This window comes from Anomaloglossus baeobatrachus, chromosome 4, assembly GCF_048569485.1.
Source record: "Anomaloglossus baeobatrachus isolate aAnoBae1 chromosome 4, aAnoBae1.hap1, whole genome shotgun sequence".
Lineage (NCBI taxonomy): Eukaryota > Metazoa > Chordata > Amphibia > Anura > Aromobatidae > Anomaloglossus > Anomaloglossus baeobatrachus.
Window position 1 is genome coordinate 493968042 of NC_134356.1, and position 21005 is coordinate 493989046.

Below are 21005 nucleotides of genomic sequence, written 5' to 3' on the forward strand. Positions count from 1 at the left end.
GGTAACCGTAAAAGGCCAGGGAATTTTTGTTTTTGTGCTTTCATATCTTTCTCTCCTTCTTCCATGAGCCACAGCTTGTTGTTGTTCTTATTTTGGTTAACATAGACGTATGAAGACTTTTTTTTCAGTATGAGTTGTACTTTTGAATGACACCAATAAAGGGGTGGTTCACCCATATTTTTCATTGTCTAGCTCGATATTATATTGAGAAACAATGTTTCTCTCAAATACCTTGTGTTGGCAATAGTGCCTGTGAGAGGCGCTATTGCAGACTGCTGTTCCCGCTCCAGTGTCGTCTCCGTCAAATGCTGCACACGTCACATCCGTGCAGCTAGCTGTATTTTACCTCACACTGAGCGGTCAGCGTTGTTTCACCGCTATCACAGCCCATCTGCTCCCTCCTCCCCCCTCCCTCTCCCTCCTCGCTCCTAGCAGAACGCTACAAGCAAGAGACGCGACGCGCTGTGCTGTGATGGAGGAGGGAGGAGGGAGCAGATGGGCTCAGAATGCAGCCGGCTGCACGGACGTGACGCGTGCAGCACTTGACGGAGACGTCACTGGACTGGGAACAGCGGTCTGCAATGGCGCCTCTCACAGGAGACAAGGTATTTGAGAGAAACATTTTTTCTCAATATAATATCGATCTGGACAATAAAAAATATGGGTGAACCACCCTTTTAATTTTACCATCTAGTGCATTGAAAAATCAAGAAAAAAGTCCAAAAGGGATGAATTGTAAAAAAAAAAAAAAGGGAGGCAATTTTGCCATTGTTTGGGTATTACCGTGTTTTTCCAAAAATAAGACCTCCCCCAAAAATAAGCCCTAGCAGGGATTTTCAGCATTTTCGGAGAAAGGCTTAAATATAAGCCCTCCCCCGAAAATAAGCCCTAGTCACGGATCAATAATGAAGTGTCCGTGCAGCTAAAAAAGTTACAAATACTGCAGGACACTTCATTATAGACAGCGGCACCCGGCAATTACACTCACCAGACACTGAGCGGCAGGACCTGCAGTGATCACACACCCACACACATCAGCTCTCACACACACACACACACACACAATCAGATCACACACACACACACACACACACACACACACATCGGATCGCACACACAGTCAGATCGCACACATAAACATCGGATCACACGCAAACATCAAATCACACACACACACAAACATCGGATCGCACACACATCGGATAACATACACACTCACCTCATCCAGTGACACCGATCTCTTCTCGCCGGGAGAATCCTGAGAGGCAGTGCATGCAGCGCAGCGCGACGAACAGGACCTGCGGCCGGACACGTGACTTGCTCTCATTCCCTGCTGCCGTAAGTGCTGGATGTGATGTGATGTGTCTGTGTGTGTTTGTGTGATCTGCTGTGTGTGTCTGCAATCGGCTGTGTGTGTCTGCGATCGGCTGTGTTTTTCTGCGATCGGCAGTGTGTGTCTGCGATCGGATGTGTGTATCTGTGATCGACTGTGTGTGCCTGTGATCGGATGTGTGTATCTGTGATCGGCTGTGTGTGCCTGTGATAGGATGTGTGTATCTGTGATCGGCTGTGTGTGCCTGCGATCGGATGTGTGTATCTGTGATGGCTGTGTGTGCCTGCGATCTGCTGTGTGTGATCTGCTGTGTATATCTGCGATCTGCTGTGTGTGTGTGTGCCTGTGATCGGCTGTGTGTATCTGTGATCGGCTGTGTGTATCTGTGATCGGCTGTGTGTATCTGTGATCGGCTGTGTGTGCCTGCAATCGACTGTGTGTGATCTGCTGTGTATATCTATGATCTGCTGTGTGTGCGTGTGTGTGTGTGAGAGATCTGCTGTGTGTGTGATCTGTTGTGTGTGCCTGCGATCTGCTGTGTGTGTCAGCGTGTCAGCTAGCAGCAGGGTAGGACGGCGTGCAGCACCGACCGGAGATCACAGGAGGACCTGGGAACCACGCAGACGTCCTGGTCTGGTGAGTATGAGTCTCCTGGGAAGTGGGGGGGTCCTGCTTTTTTGGGGGGTAAATTTACCCTCAACTGTGTTTCTCCAAGAATAAGACCTCGTCCAAAAATAAGCCCTAGTGCTTTTTTTGGGGGGCAAAAAAAATATAAGACAGTGTCTTATTTTTGGAAAAATACGGTAGCTGCAGACATTTCTGAAAAAAAAAAACATTTTCTGGCAGGAAAAACGCTGCATGAAAAAAAAAAAAAAAAAAAACGACTTGGAAACACGACAGGGAAGTTCGATTATACAGTCATGGCCAAAAGTTTTGAGAATTCTACAAATATTAATTTTTACAAAGTCTACTGCTTAAGTTTTTCTAATGTCAATTTGCATATACTCAAGAATGTCATAAAGAGTGATCAGCTTAACAGCAATTACTTGCAAAGTCAATATTGGCTAAGAAAATGAACTTTAACCCCCAAAACACATTTCAACATCATTGCATTCCTGCCTTAAAAGGAGCAGCTAACAATATTTTAGTGATTGTTCCATTAACACAGGTGTGGGTGTTGATGAGGACAGGGCTGGCGATCAATCAGTCATGATTAAGTAAGAATGACACCACTGGACACTTTAAAAGGAGGCTGGTGCTTGGTATCATTGTTTCTCTTCAGTTAACCATGGTTATCTCTAAAGAAACACGTGCAGCCATCATTGCTTTGCACAAAAATGGCCTAACAGGGAAGAGTATCGCAGCTACAAAGATTGCACCTCAGTCAACAATCTATCGTATCATCAAGAACTTCAAGGAGAGAGCTTCCATTGTTGCCAAAAAGGCTCCAGGGCGCCCAAGAAGGACCAGCAAACGCCAGGATCGTATCTTAAAACTGTTTCAGCTGCGGGATCGGACTACCAGCAGTGCTGAGCTAGCTCAGCAATGGCAGCAGGCTGGTGTGAGTGCTTCTGCACGCACTATGAGGCGGAGACTGCTTGAGCAAGGCCTGGTTTCAAGGAGGGCAGCAAAGAAGCCACTTCTCTCCAGAAAAAACATCAGGGACCGACTGATATTCTGCAATAGGTACAGGGAGTGGACTGCTGAGGACTGGGGTAAAGTCATTTTCTCAGATGAATCCCCTTTTCGATTGTTTGGGACATCTGGAAAACAGCTTATTAGGGCTAAGCCACACGGCGAGAAAATCGGTGCGAGTGGAGTGCGATTAAACATCGCATTCCCCTCGGACCAATTCTAGCCTGTGTGTCAGCACACATGGGCGATTATTTTCTCAGCCCTAATCGGACTGAGAAAACAATCGCAGCATGCTGCGATTGTAAGCTGAGTCTCTTTCTCTCGCACCCATTCAAGTGAATGGGGCGAGAGAAAAATCGCACTGCACTCGCGTTACTCCGGTGTACTGCTAGTGCAGTGCGAGAATGGCTATAGCCGGCTACACAGAAGAGAGGGAGAGAGATCCCTCCCTCCCCTCCTGAGTGCCAGCCCGCCCCCCGCAGCTGAGGTCTGCTCGCACGAACGGACCTCAGTTGCAGGCACACTCGCATGACACTCGGCTCTGCTGTACTGCCAGCACGAGCCGAGTCTCATGCAAGGGGATCGCAGTAGTGCCCGTGTGGCCCCAGCCTTAGGAGAAGAAGAGGGGAGCGCTACCACCAGTCTTGTCTCATGCCAACTGTTAAGCATCCTGAAACGATTCATGTGTGGGGTTGCTTCTCAGCCAAGGGAATAGGCTCACTCACACTCTTGCCTAAAAACACAGCCATGAATAAAGAATGGTACCAGAATGTTCTCCAAGAGCAACTTCTCCCAACTGTCCAAGAGCAGTTTAGTGCCCAACAATGCCTTTTCCAGCATGATGGAGCACCTTGCCATAAAGCAAAGGTGATCACTAAATGGCTCATGGAACAAAACATAGAGATTTTGGGTCCATGGCCTGGAAACTCCCCAGATCTTAATCCCATTGAGAACTTGTGGGCAATCATCAAGAGACGGGTGGACAAACAAAAACCAACAAATTCTGGCAAAATGCAAGCATTGCTTATGCAAGAATGGACAGCTATCAGTCAGGATTTGGTCCAGAAGTTGATTGAGAGCATGCCAGGGAGAATTGCAGAGGTCCTGAAGAAGAAGGGTCAACACTGCAAATATTGACTTGCTGCATTAACTCATTCTAACTGTCAATATAACCTTTTGGTACTCATAATATGATTGCAAATATATTTCTGTATGTGATGTAAACATCAGACAAACACAATTAAAAACCAGAGGGCAACAGATCATGTGAAAATATAATTTTGGTGTCATTCTCAAAACATTTGGCCATGACTGTAGACACACCACAGATGCACTGATTTATTCTACTTAAGTGATGAAAAAAAAAATCAGCATATCGTAATCATTTTTTAGTTTTGTTGACATTTTCTCAAACCAGTAAAAAAAAGGTTTGATTTCTGTTACACGGGCTGAGTGTGGCATTTGTTTTGATAGATTATACTTTTCTGGAAGCAGCGATATCACCTATGGGTATATATTTTTTTACGATCTATTTTTAATGGGACAAAAGGTGGGAGATTTGAACTTTTGTTGCGTTTTGTTTTTTTTTATTTTAAACATTTTTTTTACTGTTCTTAAGAGTCCTCTTAGGGGACATGAAGCTGCGATTGCCTGATCTCTTGTGCTGTATACAGCAATGTCATAGCATTGCAGCATATAGTGAAAACCACAGACTCCTTTGAAGCCCGGCCACAGGCAGGATTTCAAGGAAGCTCTGCTATGAGAAGCACGGAGGTCTTCAGTAGAACCCCCGCTGTCATAGCAACCCATCAGCGACCCACTAACAAGATGTGTGCTGATGTCATACCCATGTGACCAGAGGGGGCGGGGCATCTGCCAACAGAAAAATGTTGCCTTCTGGTATAAGCTAAGTTGGCTGATGTCCCACCCCTTCTAGTCACATGGGTATGACATCTGCACACATGCTTTTAGTCACAAAATAAAACTACTGTATAATAGAATTAGCATAAGTAACAGGGGGAAGTGATAACTATGAATACCCACCCCAGCTATTAGCTTCTGCAGCTGCTGTCACTCAACAAGCTGCTGTATTTACAAACTTTACTTGCTTGTGTTTTAAAAACATATACATCTGAGCTGACCACAAAAGGTATGTATAGAATCAGCCTGATAGTGCCAGTATAGCACTGGCTTTATGTTATGTAGGAAAATCCAGGTGATTGGTGCGCTTTAATTTTCAGTCTGTAATCTCCATCTCTCAATTTTTTGGCCTTCTGATACAGGTTATAATTTGCTTTTAGTTTCAGATTGCTTCTGTTATGTGATCTACTTTCTTGTAAGCCTTGGTTGCTTGCTCCCCTCTCCACATATTGATCTGAATTTGCAACCTCCCTATTATTGCTAATATAGATAAGGAAGGGTAAGAGCAAACAGACCCAGCACAGCCAGGAGAAGGTGTCATTGGATCTCTATCAGAAGCAGCAGCACAAAAACACAGGCATCCCAGAGGCAGGACTGGACACTCCTTGAACTCTCTGCCCATGAGTGGCAGTACTGTAGTGGTCTTCTGATCAGATACTATAATCACCATTCCAAGCAAGGAGATGGCACAAACTGCAATCTAGGTAAGAAATCTCATGAAGATTTTGGAGCAGTTCCCTGTGCAAACCACACTGAATACAGTAGAAGTATCAGTCTTTTTTTTTCTTACTTTTCCTTTTATAATACACCAGTGGACCCTCTTTAAAATTGCCCAGAACACTGCAAGTGTGACTCCAGCCATGACGCCCCCATAAACATTAGAAAGGTGCAAGATCAATGATTATTTGGCTGATATCTAACTCTCCCACCTTCCCCATGACTCCAGCCATGACGCTCCCATAAACATTAGAGAGGTGCAAGATCAATGATTATTTGGCTGATAGCCAACTCTCCCGTCTCCCCCATAAACATGAATTTTTTTAGCTGAACTTTCATGTCTTTTCAAAGGGGAAAGCAGAGAAAGTCAGCAGCTTATCTCCGGTAGAGCAAGATTTGGGCATTAAAATTCTAACTGCTCATATTTGATACACCAGAGATCTGCCACCAATATGTGATACAATGGCTCTGGATGCAGCATACTATTAGTTCAATTGTCCAGAATGTGCCCATTATGTGTAGTGCCCAGAGTTTTTGTTTATACGGAAACATCTACAGAAAAATCATCTATAAATTGGATTCTATGGAAAATCAAATTGTAACTTTTATATGTACAATTTCATTACAGAGTACTTGCCTGAATAAACCCCAGAGAACAGCTTTCTTCTTCATTGCTAGGTAAAATATTGCAGCATCTAATGGATCACTGTTTCTCTGAAATGATGCTTTAGCAACCTATGAAACAGATACATTCAAATCAAATACATGGAAAGCTAAAATAAACACAACACATTAAGAATTCCCATACAGTTTAATATTGTGGCATTCTTGGGATGACAAATCTTGTAGATGTTTACAGCAGAAGTGGGTAAGAACAGCGTAGTTTAGAGACCGGTCCGATCTTCTATTTCCCAAATCAGCAGAGACAGAAGGTATTGTGCCTGTGGGCCAAGAGGTGATCAGTGAAGACAGCGGGCACAAAGCTCGGCTCCTGTGTATTCCTCAGGAGAGATCTCCTCTGCCCTCCTCACAGTGACTGACATATATTTGCATACACTGCAGCCTGACAATGACTGCCCGTGAAAACTACGAACTAGGAATAAGAGCTGCATCCATCCAGCAGACACATGTCTATACACATTAGGATCTATTGTGATAAGCAGCAGGTGAAGGCTTTTGGACACATTTTTAGTGTCCTAATAGATTCATATATAATACCTACGCCTCAAAATCTCTGCAGATAAAAAAAAAAGTTTCCTCATGAAGCCGAGGAGACTGGTAAAAAACACCACCAATAAGAATAAATTCTCATACATCTGTGCTTTAGTCTGTGGCACAGGCCTGGTCTGTGGGGCCTACACGTGCTGGCCACATGTGATCAATATAAGCCACCAGCCTTTTGGATAATTAACAAATGGAATTGATCTCTGCAAAGCAGTTTCCTGGATGTATTGGGGTCACCAAGAGATTACTGCTGAGAAACATCACAAACCTACTGAGGCCAATAGTATAAGTCAAAATACACTCAGAATTCAGAGCGGTGGAAGTGAGAACATACAAGGGAGCCAGACTCCCTCCACCATGGGAAACACCAGCTCTTGCCAGAGTTTAGACCCATACGGTTACACACACTTTGCTAAATTGGTTCTATAAGTAGGTTTTCCATATCCCCTGGTCCTTAGTATTGTCTTTGGGAGGAATAAGTTATGTGACAGTCCTTTATATTGACCACACACGTATTTATACATATAAATGAGATCTCCTTTGAGATATCTTTTTTTTTCTAAGCTAAACAAATCCAACTTTTCCAACCTCTCATTGAGCCCTTACATCCCATGTGAAATCTAGTTGCCTGTCTTTCTAAACTGTGGATTTCAAAACTGCATCCTATATTTTATATGACAGCTTTATTTTGGGGAAAAATGACACTGGGATCACAGGGTTTTGACCCTCAATCACCCCACTACTGTATAGGTTTGCAGTTTTTAAATTGCTCTGAATTATAGCTTTTCCAATTTTAATGTGGTTTCAGACAGAAACTGATCCACAGAAATTTTTTTCACTTGATTTTTTCCTGCACATTGAAGGTTACATGTGTTCATCATCAAGCACAATGCCAAGCATTGGATGGAGAGATGTAAAGCCAACACCACTGGACTCTGGAGAAGTAGAAACGCGTACTGTAGAGTGTAAAATCATGCTTTTCTATCGGGAAGTCTGAGGGATACGTGTGTAATGTGGTGATATCCAGGAGAACATTATCTGCCTGACAGCACTGTAACCTCTGATGTAGGAAAGATAATGCTACAGGGTTGGTTTTCAGGGCTTGGCCCAGGCTCCTTAATTCAGTGGAGTGAAATCTTAATACTTCAGCATACCAAAACATTTTAGACAATTGTAAGTTTCTAACTTTGGGAAAACAGTTTGGGGAAGGCCATTTTCTGTTCCAGCATGACAGTGCCCCAGTGTACAAAGCAAGGTCCATAAAGGCATGGTTGGCCGAGTCTTGTGTCTGAGAATGTGACTGACCACACAGAGCCCTAACCTCAACCACATCAAACCATGAATGGAGACCGCAAGACAGGCCTTCTTGTCCAATATCAGTGTCTGACCTCACCAATGGTCATCTGGATGAATGGGTAAAAATTCCCAGACACACTCCAATATATTGGGAAAGCCTTCCCAGAAGAGTGAAAGCTCCAAAGTGGAGATCTATATTAATGCCTATGGATTTAGAGTAGGACGTAATAAAAGCTCCCAATACTCGTGCCATATAGTGTACAGTACTCAGCAGAAATGAGTACACATTTGAAAATTAAGATTTTAATCGATATCTCTCTGAACACAAGAACGATTTGCAAGATGCTGACAAGACTGAGTTTCATAGAACATTTTTTAACCCATAACATGAAAGGTTGATAACTTTCATTACAAAGAAGGGAATTTTGTTTACTTACCGTAAATTCCTTTTCTTCTAGCTCCTATTGGGAGACCCAGGCAATTGGGTGTATAGCTTCTGCCTCCGGAGGCCACACAAAGTATTACACTTTAAAAAGTGTAACCCCTCCCCTCTGCCTATACACCCTCCCGTGGATCACGGGCTCCTCAGTTTTGGTGCAAAAGCAGGAAGGAGAAAACTTATAAATTGGTCTAGGGTAAATTCAATCCGAAGGATGTTCGGAGAACTGAACCATGAACCAAATGAACAATTCAATATGAACAACATGTGTACACAAAAGAACAACCAGCCCGAAGGGAACAGGGGCGGGTGCTGGGTCTCCCAATAGGAGCTAGAAGAAAAGGAATTTACGGTAAGTAAACAAAATTCCCTTCTTCTTTGTCGCTCCATTGGGAGACCCAGACAATTGGGACGTCCAAAAGCAGTCCCTGGGTGGGTAAAAGAATACCTCAATAACAAGAGCCGAAACGGCCCTCCTCTTACAGGTGGGCAACCGCCGCCTGAAGGACTCGCCTACCTAGACTGGCGTCTGCCGAAGCATAGGTATGCACTTGATAGTGTTTCGTGAAAGTGTGCAGACTAGACCACGTCGCTGCCTGACACACCTGCTGAGCCGTAGCCCTGTGCCGCAATGCCCAGGACGCACCCACGGCTCTGGTAGAATGGGCTTTCAGCCCTGAAGGAAGCGGAAGCCCAGAAGAACGGTAGGCTTCGAGAATCGGTTCCTTGATCCACCGAGCCAAGGTTGACTTGGAAGCCTGCGAACCCTTACGCTGGCCAGCGACAAGGACAAAGAGCGCATCTGAACGACGCAGGGGCGCCGTGCAAGACACGTAGAGCCGGAGTGCTCTCACCAGATCCAAAGAGTGCGAATCCTTTTCACATTGGTGAATTGGATTAGGGCAAAATGAAGGTAAGGAGATATCCTGATTGAGATGAAAAGTAGATACCACCTTAGGGAGAAATTCCGGAACCGGACGCAGAACCACCTTATCCTGGTGAAACACCAGGAAGGGGGTTTTGCATGATAGCGCTGCAAGCTCAGACACTCTCCGGAGTGATGTAATTGCCACTAGAAAGGCCACCTTTTGCGAAAGACGTGATAAAGAGACATCCCGCAGCAGCTCGAAAGGTGGTATCTGAAGAGCCGTTAGCACCCTGTTAAGATCCCAGGGCTCCAGCGGACGCTTGTAAGGTGGGACTATGTGGCAAACTCCCTGCAGGAACGTGCGGACCTGCGGAAGCCTGGCTAGACGCTTTTGAAAAAATACGGAGAGCGCCGATACTTGGCCCTTGAGAGAGCCGAGTGACAAACCCTTGTCCATTCCGGATTGGAGGAATGAAAGAAAAGTGGGTAAGGCAAACGGCCATGGAGAGAAACCGTTATCAGAGCACCAGGATAAGAAGATTTGCCAAGACCTGTAATAGATCTTGGTGGACGTTGGCTTCCTGGCCTGTCTCATGGTGGCAATGACATCCTGAGATAACCCTGAAGACGCTAGGAGCCAGGACTCAATGGCCACACAGTCAGGTTGAGGGCCACAGAATTCAGATGGAAAAATGGCCCTTGTGACAGCAAGTCCGGGCGGTCTGGAAGCGCCCACGGCTGACCCACCGTGAGATGCCACAGATCCGGGTACCACGCCCGCCTGGGCCAGTCTGGAGCGACGAGAATGGCGCGACGGCAGTCGGACCTGATCTTGCATAACACTCTGGGCAGCATCGCCAGAGGAGGAAACACATAAGGCAGTCGGAACTGCGACCAGTCCTGAACTAACGCGTCCGCCGCCAGAGCTCTGTGATCCTGAGACCGAGCCATGAATGCCGGGACTTTGTTGTTGTGCCGTGACGCCATGAGATCGACGTCCGGCGTTCCCCAGCGGCGACAGATCTCTCGAAACACTTCTGGGTGCAGAGACCATTCCCCCGCATCCATGCCCTGACTGAGAAAATCTGCTTCCCAGTTTTCTACGCCAGGGATGTGAACTGCGGAGATGGTGGAGGCTGTGGCTTCCACCCACTGCAGAATCCGCCAGACTTCCTGGAAGGCTTGACGACTGCGAGTGCCGCCTTGGTGGTTGATGTATGCGACAGCAGTGGTGTTGTCCGACTGGATACGGATCTGCCTGCCCTCCAGCCACCGCTGAAAATCCAATAGGGCTAGATACACTGCCCTTATTTCCAGAACATTGATCTGAAGGGAAGACTCTATGGGAGTCCAGGTTCCCTGAGCCCTGTGGTGGAGAAAAACCGCTCCCCACCCTGACAGGCTCGCGTCCGTGGTGACCACAGCCCAGGTTGGGGGTAGGAAGGATTTTCCCTGCGATAGAGAATTGGGAAGGAGCCACCACTGAAGTGACGTCTTGGTTGCAAGGGAAAGAGAGACGTTCCTGTCGAGGGAAGACGACCTCCTGTCCCATTTGCGGAGAATGTCCCATTGGAGCTGCCGTAGATGGAATTGCGCGAACGGCACTGCCTCCATCGCTGCCACCATCTTCCCCAGGAAGTGCATGAGGCGCCTTAAGGGGTGTGACTGACTCCGAAGAAGTGATTGCACCCCTGCCTGCAGAGAAAGCTGTTTGTCTCGCGGTAGCTTGACTACCGCTGACTGTGTATGAAACTCCATCCCGAGGTAAGTCAGTGATTGGGTCGGTGTCAACTTGGATTTTGGGAAGTTGATGATCCACCCAAACTGCTGGAGAGTCGTCAGAGCGACTGTAAGGCTGTGTTGACACGCCACCCGAGAAGGGGCCCTGACTAGGAGATCGTCTAGGTAGGGAATCACCGAGTGGCCCTGAGAGTGTAGGACCGCCACGACGGATGCCATGACTTTGGTGAAAACCCGTGGGGCTGTCGCCAGGCCGAAAGGCAATGCCACGAACTGAAGGTGTTCGTCCCTGATGGCGAAACGCAAGAAGCGTTGATGTTCGGGTGCGATCGGCACGTGGAGATAAGCATCTTTGATGTCGATCGATGCTAGGAAGTCTCCTTGTGACATCGAGGCGATGACCGAGCGGAGAGATTCCATCCGAAACCGTCTGGTTCTCACATCTCACATCACGTCTGTTGAGCAGTTTGAGGTCCAGAACGGGACAAAATGATCCGTCCTTTTTTGGCACCACGAACAAGTTGGAGTAAAAGCCGCGACCACGTTCCTGAAGGGGAACGGGCGTCACAACTCCTTCTGTCTTCAGAGCGTCCACCGCCTGAAAAAGTGCGTCAGCCTGAGCGGGGGGCGGAGAGGTTCTGAAGAAACGAGCCGCAGGACGGGAGCTGAACTCTATCCTGTAACCGTGAGACAGAATGTCTCTCACCCATCGGTCTTGAACATGTGGCCACCAGGCGTCGCCAAAGCGGGAGAGCCTGCCACCGACCGAGGATGCGGTTAGGGGATGCCGAGAGTCATGAGGAGGCCGCCTTGGAGGCAGTACCTCCTGCGGCCTTTTGGGGGCGTGACTTGGACCGCCACGCATAGGAGTTCCTCTGGCCTTTCTCCTGCCTGCTGGACGAAGAGGATTGGGGCTTGGCGGAGGGACGAAAGGACCGAAACCTCGATTGGATTTTCCGTTGTTGAGGTCTCTTAGGTCTGGACTGGGGTAAGGATGAGTCCTTTCCCTCTGATTCCTTAATAATCTCATCCAGTCGTTCGCCAAACAAGCGTTCGCCAGCAAACGGCAAACCGGTTAAGAACCTCTTGGAGGCCGAGTCTGCCTTCCACTCGCGCAGCCACATGGCCCTGCGGACTGCCACAGAGTTAGCGGATGCTACAGCTGTACAGCTAGCAGAGTCCAGGACTGCGTTCATGGCGTAGGATGAAAAGGTTGACGCTTGAGAGGTCAAAGACGCAACTTGCGGAGCAGAATTACGCGTGACAGCATTAATCTCAGTCAGACAAGCCGAGATAGCTTGGAGTGCCCACACGGCTGCAAAGACCGGGGCAAAAGACGCGCCCGTGGCCTCATAGATGGACTTCACCAGGAGCTCTATCTGCCTGTCAGTGGCATCCTTTAGTGATGAGCCATCTGCCACCGATACCACAGATCTAGCCGCCAATCTAGAGACTGGAGGATCCACCTTGGGACATTGAGCCCACCCCTTAACGACTTCAGTGGGGAAGGAGTAACGCGTGTCAGTGAGGCGCTTAGTAAAGCGCTTGTCCGGAACCGCTCTGGGCTTCTGGACAGCGTCTCTGAAGTTAGAGTGATCGAAGAACGCACTGCGTGTACGTTTGGGGAACCGAAACTGGTGTTTCTCCTGCTGAGACGCCGACTCCTCCACAGTAGGAGGCGGGGGAGAGAGATCCAACACCTGGTTGATGGACGAGATAAGATCATTCACTAATGCGTCCCCCTCAGGTGTATCAAGGTTAAGGGCGACGTCAGGGTCAGAGCCCTGAGCTGCGACGTCCGCCTCGTCCTCCAGAGAGTCCTCAAGCTGGGAACCCGAGCAGCGTGAAGAAGTCGGGGAAGATTCCCAGCGAGCCCGCTTAGCCCGTCTAGGACTGTGGTCCTGGCAGGAGTCCTCCGTGTGGGACCTAGGGCCCAACCTGGGAGCGCGCTGCGGCTCGGACCGAGAGGGGCCTGGAGGTGACGATCCAACAGGGGCCGGGGCCTGTGTAAGGACCGGTCTGGACTGCAAAGCTTCTAGCAGCTTGGCAGACCATTTGTCCATAGACTGAGCCATGGATTGTGAAAATGACTCAGAGAGTTTCTCAGCAAAAGAGGAGAACTCTGTCCCTGGCACCTGGACAGGGGGAGCAGGGGGGGTCTACATGAGCCGGGGGGTCCACTAGTGACCGAGGCTCCGGCTGAGCAAGTGAAACAGGGGTCGAGCATTGCTCACAGTGAGGGTAGGTGGAACCCGCAGGTAACGTAGCCCCACAAGAGGTACAGGCCGCAAAAAACCCCTGTGCCTTAACAGCTTTGCTCCTTGTGGACGACATGCTGTTGTCTCCTAGGAGAATGATCACTGAGGGTATATGGGCAAAAACAGGGTATACAGCCCGACTGAACAGAAATATATATATAAATACGTATCTATTCCGGCACCCTAGGGGGGACCAGCACCGGGTGACCGGTGTGGCTTACCGACCGCTAACAAGCGGAGTGTGTGCCTCCAGATTCCCAGCTTTAGGTCCCCTGGAGCTGCAGAGCTGTTCCTGAGAATCCTCCACCGGCAGAATGCCCAAAAAATGGCTGCCGGAGATCTCAGGGGAGGAGTGGAGCCGTGGGCGGCGCCAGGAAAGTGCGGGAATCTGGGGTCCCCACAGTGATCAGTGAGGGGGGAGGAAACATGCAGGATGCTCCAGCCCTCACATCCGACGTCAGGTCGGCAGTCCCGCCCTTACCCCCGACAGGCAGGCCCGGGGGCGGGATTTTTGCGACTAGGCCGTGATGAAGCCGGGGACTAAATTTGAGACCGCGCCCGACAAGCAGGCACGGTCGGCGCGGAAGTCCGCCGGTCTTCACAATCCAGCAGCTGCCGCAGCGTCCGGGAAGAAGGTGCGCTCCTGCACATTCCCCAATGGGGACACAGAGTACCTTAGAGTTGCAGGGCCCGGTCCCTGAGGTTGAATAGACTCCGGCCCGGCAGATTCCCACAGGGGCTGCGGAGGGAGCACGGTCCCAGCAACTGGATGACCGTTCAGGATCCCACTTCTCCCAGAGCAGCTAAGGGATGGTGAAGGAAACGGCATGAGGCTCCGGCCTTTGTACCCGCAATGGGTACCTCAACCTTAACAACACCGCCGACATAGTGGGGTGAGAAGGGAACATGCCGGGGGCCCCGTGGGGGCCCTCTTTTCTTCCAACCGACATAACTAATATGAGAATGCATGAGTGGATGTGTGCCTCCTTCCACACAAAGCATAAAACTGAGGAGCCCGTGATCCACGGGAGGGTGTATAGGCAGAGGGGAGGGGTTACACTTTTTAAAGTGTAATACTTTGTGTGGCCTCCGGAGGCAGAAGCTATACACCCAATTGTCTGGGTCTCCCAATGGAGCGACAAAGAAATCTTCTGTTTTATTCAAATTAGTTGATAAAAAATGAGTTTACCCCACATCATAAACTATTATATCTAGTGTTTTGTATGACAGCACCAAGTCTTCTAGGCATGGAGAGAACAAGTAGGCGACATATAACAACATCTATCTTTTTCCATTCAATTTCTCTCTTCAGAACACCCCATAGATGTGTGCTTGGATTCAGATCAGGAAACATATTTGGCCTCTGAATCACTTTCACTCTGTTCTTTAGAAATACCATGGTGGCCTTAGATTTGTGTTTTGGTAGATTATCATTTTGGAAAAGTGCACATTTACCAAGGGCACAGAATAATACTAGCATCTTCTCTTTCAATATAGAGCAGCACATCTGTGAATTCATGATACCATCAATAAAATATAGCTTCCCGACACCAGCAGCGCTCATGCAGCCCCACAAAAGGACACTGCCTCCACCATGTCTCACTGCAGTCTCCATGCATTTTTCTTTGTACTCTTCTCTTTTGTGATGCCATACATTTTGAAGACATCAGTTTAACATAACATAAAACATTTATTGTGGTCTCATCACTCCCAGTAGCCTTCATTTTTTAGCATGGACCCTGGCATATTATAGATGTTTTTCCTTGTATATGGACTTTAGGAGAGGCTTCCTTCATAGAAGACACCCATGCACGCCATTCCTCTGCAGTGCATGACGTATTGTGTCATGGGAAACATTCACCTTGGTCTAGTTCTTTATCCAGCTGCAGTGACCTTTCTCATCAGAAGACGCTCCTGTTTACGTGTTGCACTCTAAAATACTAACATTGAATAAGGGAACTCTGGTATTGCATTACTACTGTACCCTATTTCCCCGAAAATAAGACACAGTCTTATATTTTTTCTTGCCCTAAAAAAGCACTATGTCTTATTTTCAGGGGGTGTCTTATTCTCGAGGAGACATGGTTGGGGGTAAGTTTACCCCCCACAAAAAGCAGACCCCCCATCCCAGGATCGTCATACTTACCAGCCCAGGGCGTCTGTATGGCTCCCAGATTCTTCTGTGATCTCCCAGCAGGTACGCTGCACGCCTCCCCTGCATCTGGCTGACATCAGATCACACACACACACACACACACACACACACACACACACACACATACATACACATCAGATCACACTCACTCACACAAAAACACACACCCACCCAACTTCTTCCCACCCACCCCACGATCCCAGCAGCTGTGCTGCACGCCGTGCTCCTCTGTCTCCTGCCGACACTCACAGATCCGATCGCTTACGTTCACACATCAGACAGTATACACACACACACATCTGATCGCATACACTCACACACACCCCACTTCTCCCTGTGCCCTCCGGTGGGCGGTCCCAGCAGCTGTGCTGCACGCCGTGCTCCTCTGCCTTCTGCCCACACTCACAGATCTGATTGCATACACTCACACACACACACACTCACACATCAGAACACACTCACACATCAGACAGCATACACGCACACATCCGATCGCATACACTCACACACACACTGACGATATCGCACATACGCGCTCACACACTCACAACATCCGGAGATACCACATGCTTCCGGCCATGTGATCCTCCGGCAGGTCCTGGAAGGTCCCTGCACGCACAGTATCGCCGCCGAGAAGCAAGCGATATCACTGGATGTTGTGAGTGTGTGGATGCGATCTGATGTGTGTGTGAGGTGTGTGTGAGAGTGAGTGAGTGTGATCTGATGTGTGTGTGTCTGTTCTTATGTGTGTGCGTGTGTGTGTGTTCCGCCGCTGCAGGACCTTGATGCGTTCACCTGCTCCCGGTCGGCTTCTGGTGAGTATGATCGGGGGTCTTCTTTCTTCTGTCTTCTCTCTTCTGGGAGTGCCCGCTGCCTATAATGAAGTGTCAAAAACAGGAGGACAAAGTGGCTAATATGCAAAGAATTACAAATATTTATTCAATAGTATACAAAACATTACAAAAATATCGTGGAGAAGAAGAGCAAGACATGACAAAAAACTGGCATCATGGATGGTAAAGCAGTTACTACAAAGGGCTGCACTGAAGGCTGAAATGGTACAATGCCATATAGTCACAGTATAAGTATATAACCAATCACAAACATACCCAGTGCAGCCGTTCAAGACCTTCACAACTGTAGATGGCAGCCGCACTTTTGACATCAGGTGTTACGTTTCCTGTGCGACCTCGAATGTGGTTTATTATGCCACTTGCGGCTGTCCGAAGGTCTACATAGGTCTTACTTCACGGGAACTCCGAATCAGGATCCGTGAACATGTGAGGGACATTGGTGCGGCCAAGACGGTGGTGGATACTTCCACCCTTAAAACCCTGCCCCGACATTTCCGTAGTCATCATGACTGCAATAGCAAGTCCCTTAGGATTAAGGGTATAGATGTAATTCATGTCGGCAGCAGGGGTGGCAATGTTAGGAAAATCCTTGCCCAAAAGGAAACTAAGTGGATTACCATCTTGGGCTCTATGACCCCAGCTGGCCTGAATGAGTCCCTTAGCTTTGCCCCTTTCTTGTAGTCTCTCCCCTTTCCCCCCCCCCCCCTTTTCCCGTTCGGGAACATCTGCCTGTTTTTCACCCGCCGGCATTTGTTCCAGAATTTTATATGTTTTTATACTGTTTTTTAATATAATTTTTCTTATTTTCACATTTTTTCTATAGTTCTTTTTCTCCGTTCCACGTGACCAGCATGTAACCACCACTGTCGATCTGAAGAATCCACTTCGGAGTTTTTACGCCTGCATGTGTGCTCGCCATGGATATCTAACATCTGCCGATTATTGTATTTTAATCTTACTCTTTGGATTTATTGTTATATGTTTCTATATGACCTATTTTTGGCACCTGGCGGACACTATCTATATTTATATACTGAGTAAAAATTATCTCCAGTTGTTACCTTCCCGACGTGGATGGTGTAATTGTGCGCATGCGTGGTCCGCGCTTGGCGTCCCGGCTTGCCCGACGGCGTCTCCTTGGTAACGGCGTGCAGGACTGGGAGCTACGCCCCCTCTCGTGCGCGCCCTGCCTGACGCTGTACGCGCATCCCCGGCCGCCTGTGCCGACCGCGCATGCGCCGACCTTCTTACCATTCATTGGTTAACGACGATCATGTGATGGGTCACCTGGCCCATTTAGTACTTCCGGCAACGGAGAAATTCATATCCCTCACGGTCTGATGAAGCGTGTTACTCTTGTCACGCGAAACGCGCGTTACCCTTCCTAGGGGGGTATCCAGACCTCTGTCCTCTGCACTACTGGCACTTTATTACCTCTTATTTCGGCTGCACTGGGTATGTTTTTGTGATTGGTTATATACTTATACTGTGACTATATGGCATTGTACCATTTCAGCCTTCAGTGCAGCCCTTTGTAGTAACTGCTTTACCATCCATGATGCCAGTTTTTTGTCATGTCTTGCTCTTCTTCTCCACGATATTTTTGTAATGTTTTGTATACTATTGAATAAATATTTGTAATTCTTTGCATATTAGCCACTTTGTCCTCCTGTTTTTGATTGCTGCCTGTGGTGTGCACACCTCTCCACGGTTTAAACCCTTTTGCTTTTTCCGTGGTTCTTTCATAATTGAGATTATGTTTAATGCCTAATGGATTATTATGGTATTTTAACTATAATGAAGTGTCCTGCAGTGTCTTTAACTCTTTCACCGCTGCATGACAATTCATTATTGACCGCAGCTATGTCTTATTTTCAGGGGATGTCTTATATTAAAGCTTCCCTGAAAACTCCTAGGATGTCTTATTTTCTGGGGAGGTCTTATTTTCGGGGAAACACGGTAGGAATATTTGAAAAAAAGAGATACTTAGCTTATGTATTGGCCAATACATGTGAGCCAAGTAACCAATGACAAGGTGATCTCTTATATACCGGAACCCTAACTTGAAATGCCACTATCCAAGTTAAAAACCTACAGTCTGTGCGGAACCAGGCTGTGTCCACCCTCCTTTATAGCTGGATCCTTTTTGCCCAGACATGTAGGTTTTTAACCCAGATAGAGGCATTTCAATATAGTGTCCCGGTATACAAGAGATCACCTTGTCGTTGGTCAATATATAAGCAATGTTTTTTTGTTTTGTTTTTTTTCAAATATTCCTATGGCAGTAATGCAATACCAGAGTTCCCTTATTCGTTGTTAGCATCCTAGAGTGCAGCTGTATGTATTTTTTTGGTTGTATTGTGTTTTCAGCTAGCACCTGTTCACACCTGTTGGATTTGCAGGTCAGTCTTTTTGATATACATGTTTAGGTATTAAGTTCTGTGGTCAGCCTGTATGTTTCTGTGAGTTGGTTGCAGTTCTATCTTTGTTAAATTTTGCTACAACCTTGTAACTGATAAGTAAAGCTTTGCTGATTTTCTTGTAGCCTTTATCTTCATTGTGTAATGAAATTATTTTCTTTCTTAGGTCTTGTGACATTTCTCTACCATGTGGTGCTTTTGCTGACCGCATGAAATGCAAAGGGGTTTTCTTACAGTCAACTAGAGATGAGCAGTTCTATCGAGGCTCAGTTCGCTGGCAGCAAACAAGCCTAGCTCCACAGGCTCGAGCTTGACCCGAACCCTGGATCAAGTCACTGATTGGCAGTTTGAGTATCCGCCCACATTCAGCCAGCCATAAGCAGAATATTTCCGGGGAGGGCGGGCTTTTTCAAACTTTTTTTTTTTTTGCACACTACATTCGAGCATGCTGTTGTTACCTGCAGTGTGAGATCGCTCAAACACTGCAAGCAGCTCGCACAGGGCTGAGCACCAAGCGCACATGAGCACAGCGTTGCTCGCATGAATTTTGTTTGCACGTACAGCATCCGAAACACAAATCCGAACCTTGATTTCTAAATTTGGTGTTCAGTTCCAAAACCGAACCCCAGGTTCGCTCATCTCTACAGTCAACTATCTCTTGGACACCTGTTAAATGTAAAAATAGACTTACCTTTGGTCGCTTTCTTGTTAATTGGAATTTTATAGACAAAACTTTAGCTTTGCTCGTAATGCTTTCATTGAGTTTTATTCATTTTTTCAAACATGATCTTGAAAGAATGTCGTCAGAAAACTATTTTGTAGGTGTTCAAAATAACAAATTTAGTTTGGAATCAATGGTCCAATCAATGTGGGAGTATTTTGTACTATGGTATCCCATAGAAAATGTTCATTCTAACAGAAGACTAAAGGTTTTCTGACAAATCTATGGGGGTGATTTGTTTATGATGAGCACTGTATGTTCAAGTATGTTTTATGAAGTAAACATTGAAGTGCACACTATTAGATAATACATTTAATTATTTTATATTAAATTAGATTTCATTTAATAGGTAATTACCTTTTCTATACATCTGCGGAGAGTGTTGATATTCCTCACCCACCAACCAATTCCCATGGCTCTAAGTTCAGACCACTGAGGATCACCCTTCTGAATCGCAGGGATCATGTTGATTAATTCTTCTTCAGCCTCTGAATGAAAGGCCCATGCAAAATGACAGGTGGATAACCCTGCAAAATAAGAGAAGGACATCAAATTATTAAATTAGCACAATGAACATGCCAACATGTAATGGACCGATAAAGAAAGCAGATAGGATACGACTATGGAAGTGGACATAATAGCAGGTTAGCGTGACATTTTTTTGTGGATTTTGAAATAATTGTATAGGAAATAAATATTTTATGATTATTATTATATTGACGTAGTGAACACTGGTGTTTCTGTTTGTAGAAGTTAAGATTTTATAGTAACCATATTTTTTATATATTAACAGTTCTTCAATAACTGGAGGTCAATGGAAATGAATGACTAGACTAGCCTTTTTGGATGTATAGTTCACATTAATTTACCAGTCTCTGTCGACACTTGAGGAATAACCTACTTGTGGATGTGGACTAAGCTTGTGTGACGCCCTAACAAAACCAGGGTATCACAGATGACTGCACCCCTCTTCCAGGTGCAGGATTCCTTCCTCATTGGCCCTCCATCACAACCCTTAAATCCATGGTACACAACATCGGCCAGCAAAGCCTAGTCACCCCCCCATGACAATAGGGACACATCAGTGGGCGGGGCCAAGCGGATGGTGACGCCCACCTAGGGGTTCTGAGGTGTAATGGGAGAGAACAAGCCAGTTCTGAGGAGAGAGAGGAAGTGAGAGGAGTGTGAAGTGTCAGGGTAGTCGGGGGTTGGAGCTCCTGGACTACTGACTAGGTGGCAGTCGGCAGACAGGGCCACAGGCGACGGAGATCCGTTTGCGGGAAACCTTAAGTGGACCGGGGCAGGGTTGTAGCCCGCCAGTATCGACAGCGGGAATCCGGTCAGGAGGCCGTGCACGACAGGGTACCTGGACCCTAGAGCAAGGACAGCTTCCAGCACCTTTCTAATTGACCAGCTGGGGACAAA

General features: G+C 47.2%; 1 protein-coding gene across 3 annotated transcripts in view; it reads right to left on the bottom strand.

Moving 5' to 3' along the window:
* The window catches only part of DMXL2 (Dmx like 2), a 315382-nt gene that overhangs the window by 130258 nt on the left and 164119 nt on the right, over positions 1 to 21005 (bottom strand). For all 3 annotated transcript variants that reach the window (XM_075345795.1, XM_075345794.1, XM_075345793.1), the window contains exons 20-21: positions 19938 to 20107; positions 6243 to 6340 (exon numbers count right to left, since the gene is read on the bottom strand). In XM_075345795.1, coding sequence (XP_075201910.1) covers positions 6243 to 6340; positions 19938 to 20107 — 268 coding nt within the window. The remainder of the gene's footprint in view (positions 1 to 6242; positions 6341 to 19937; positions 20108 to 21005) is intronic.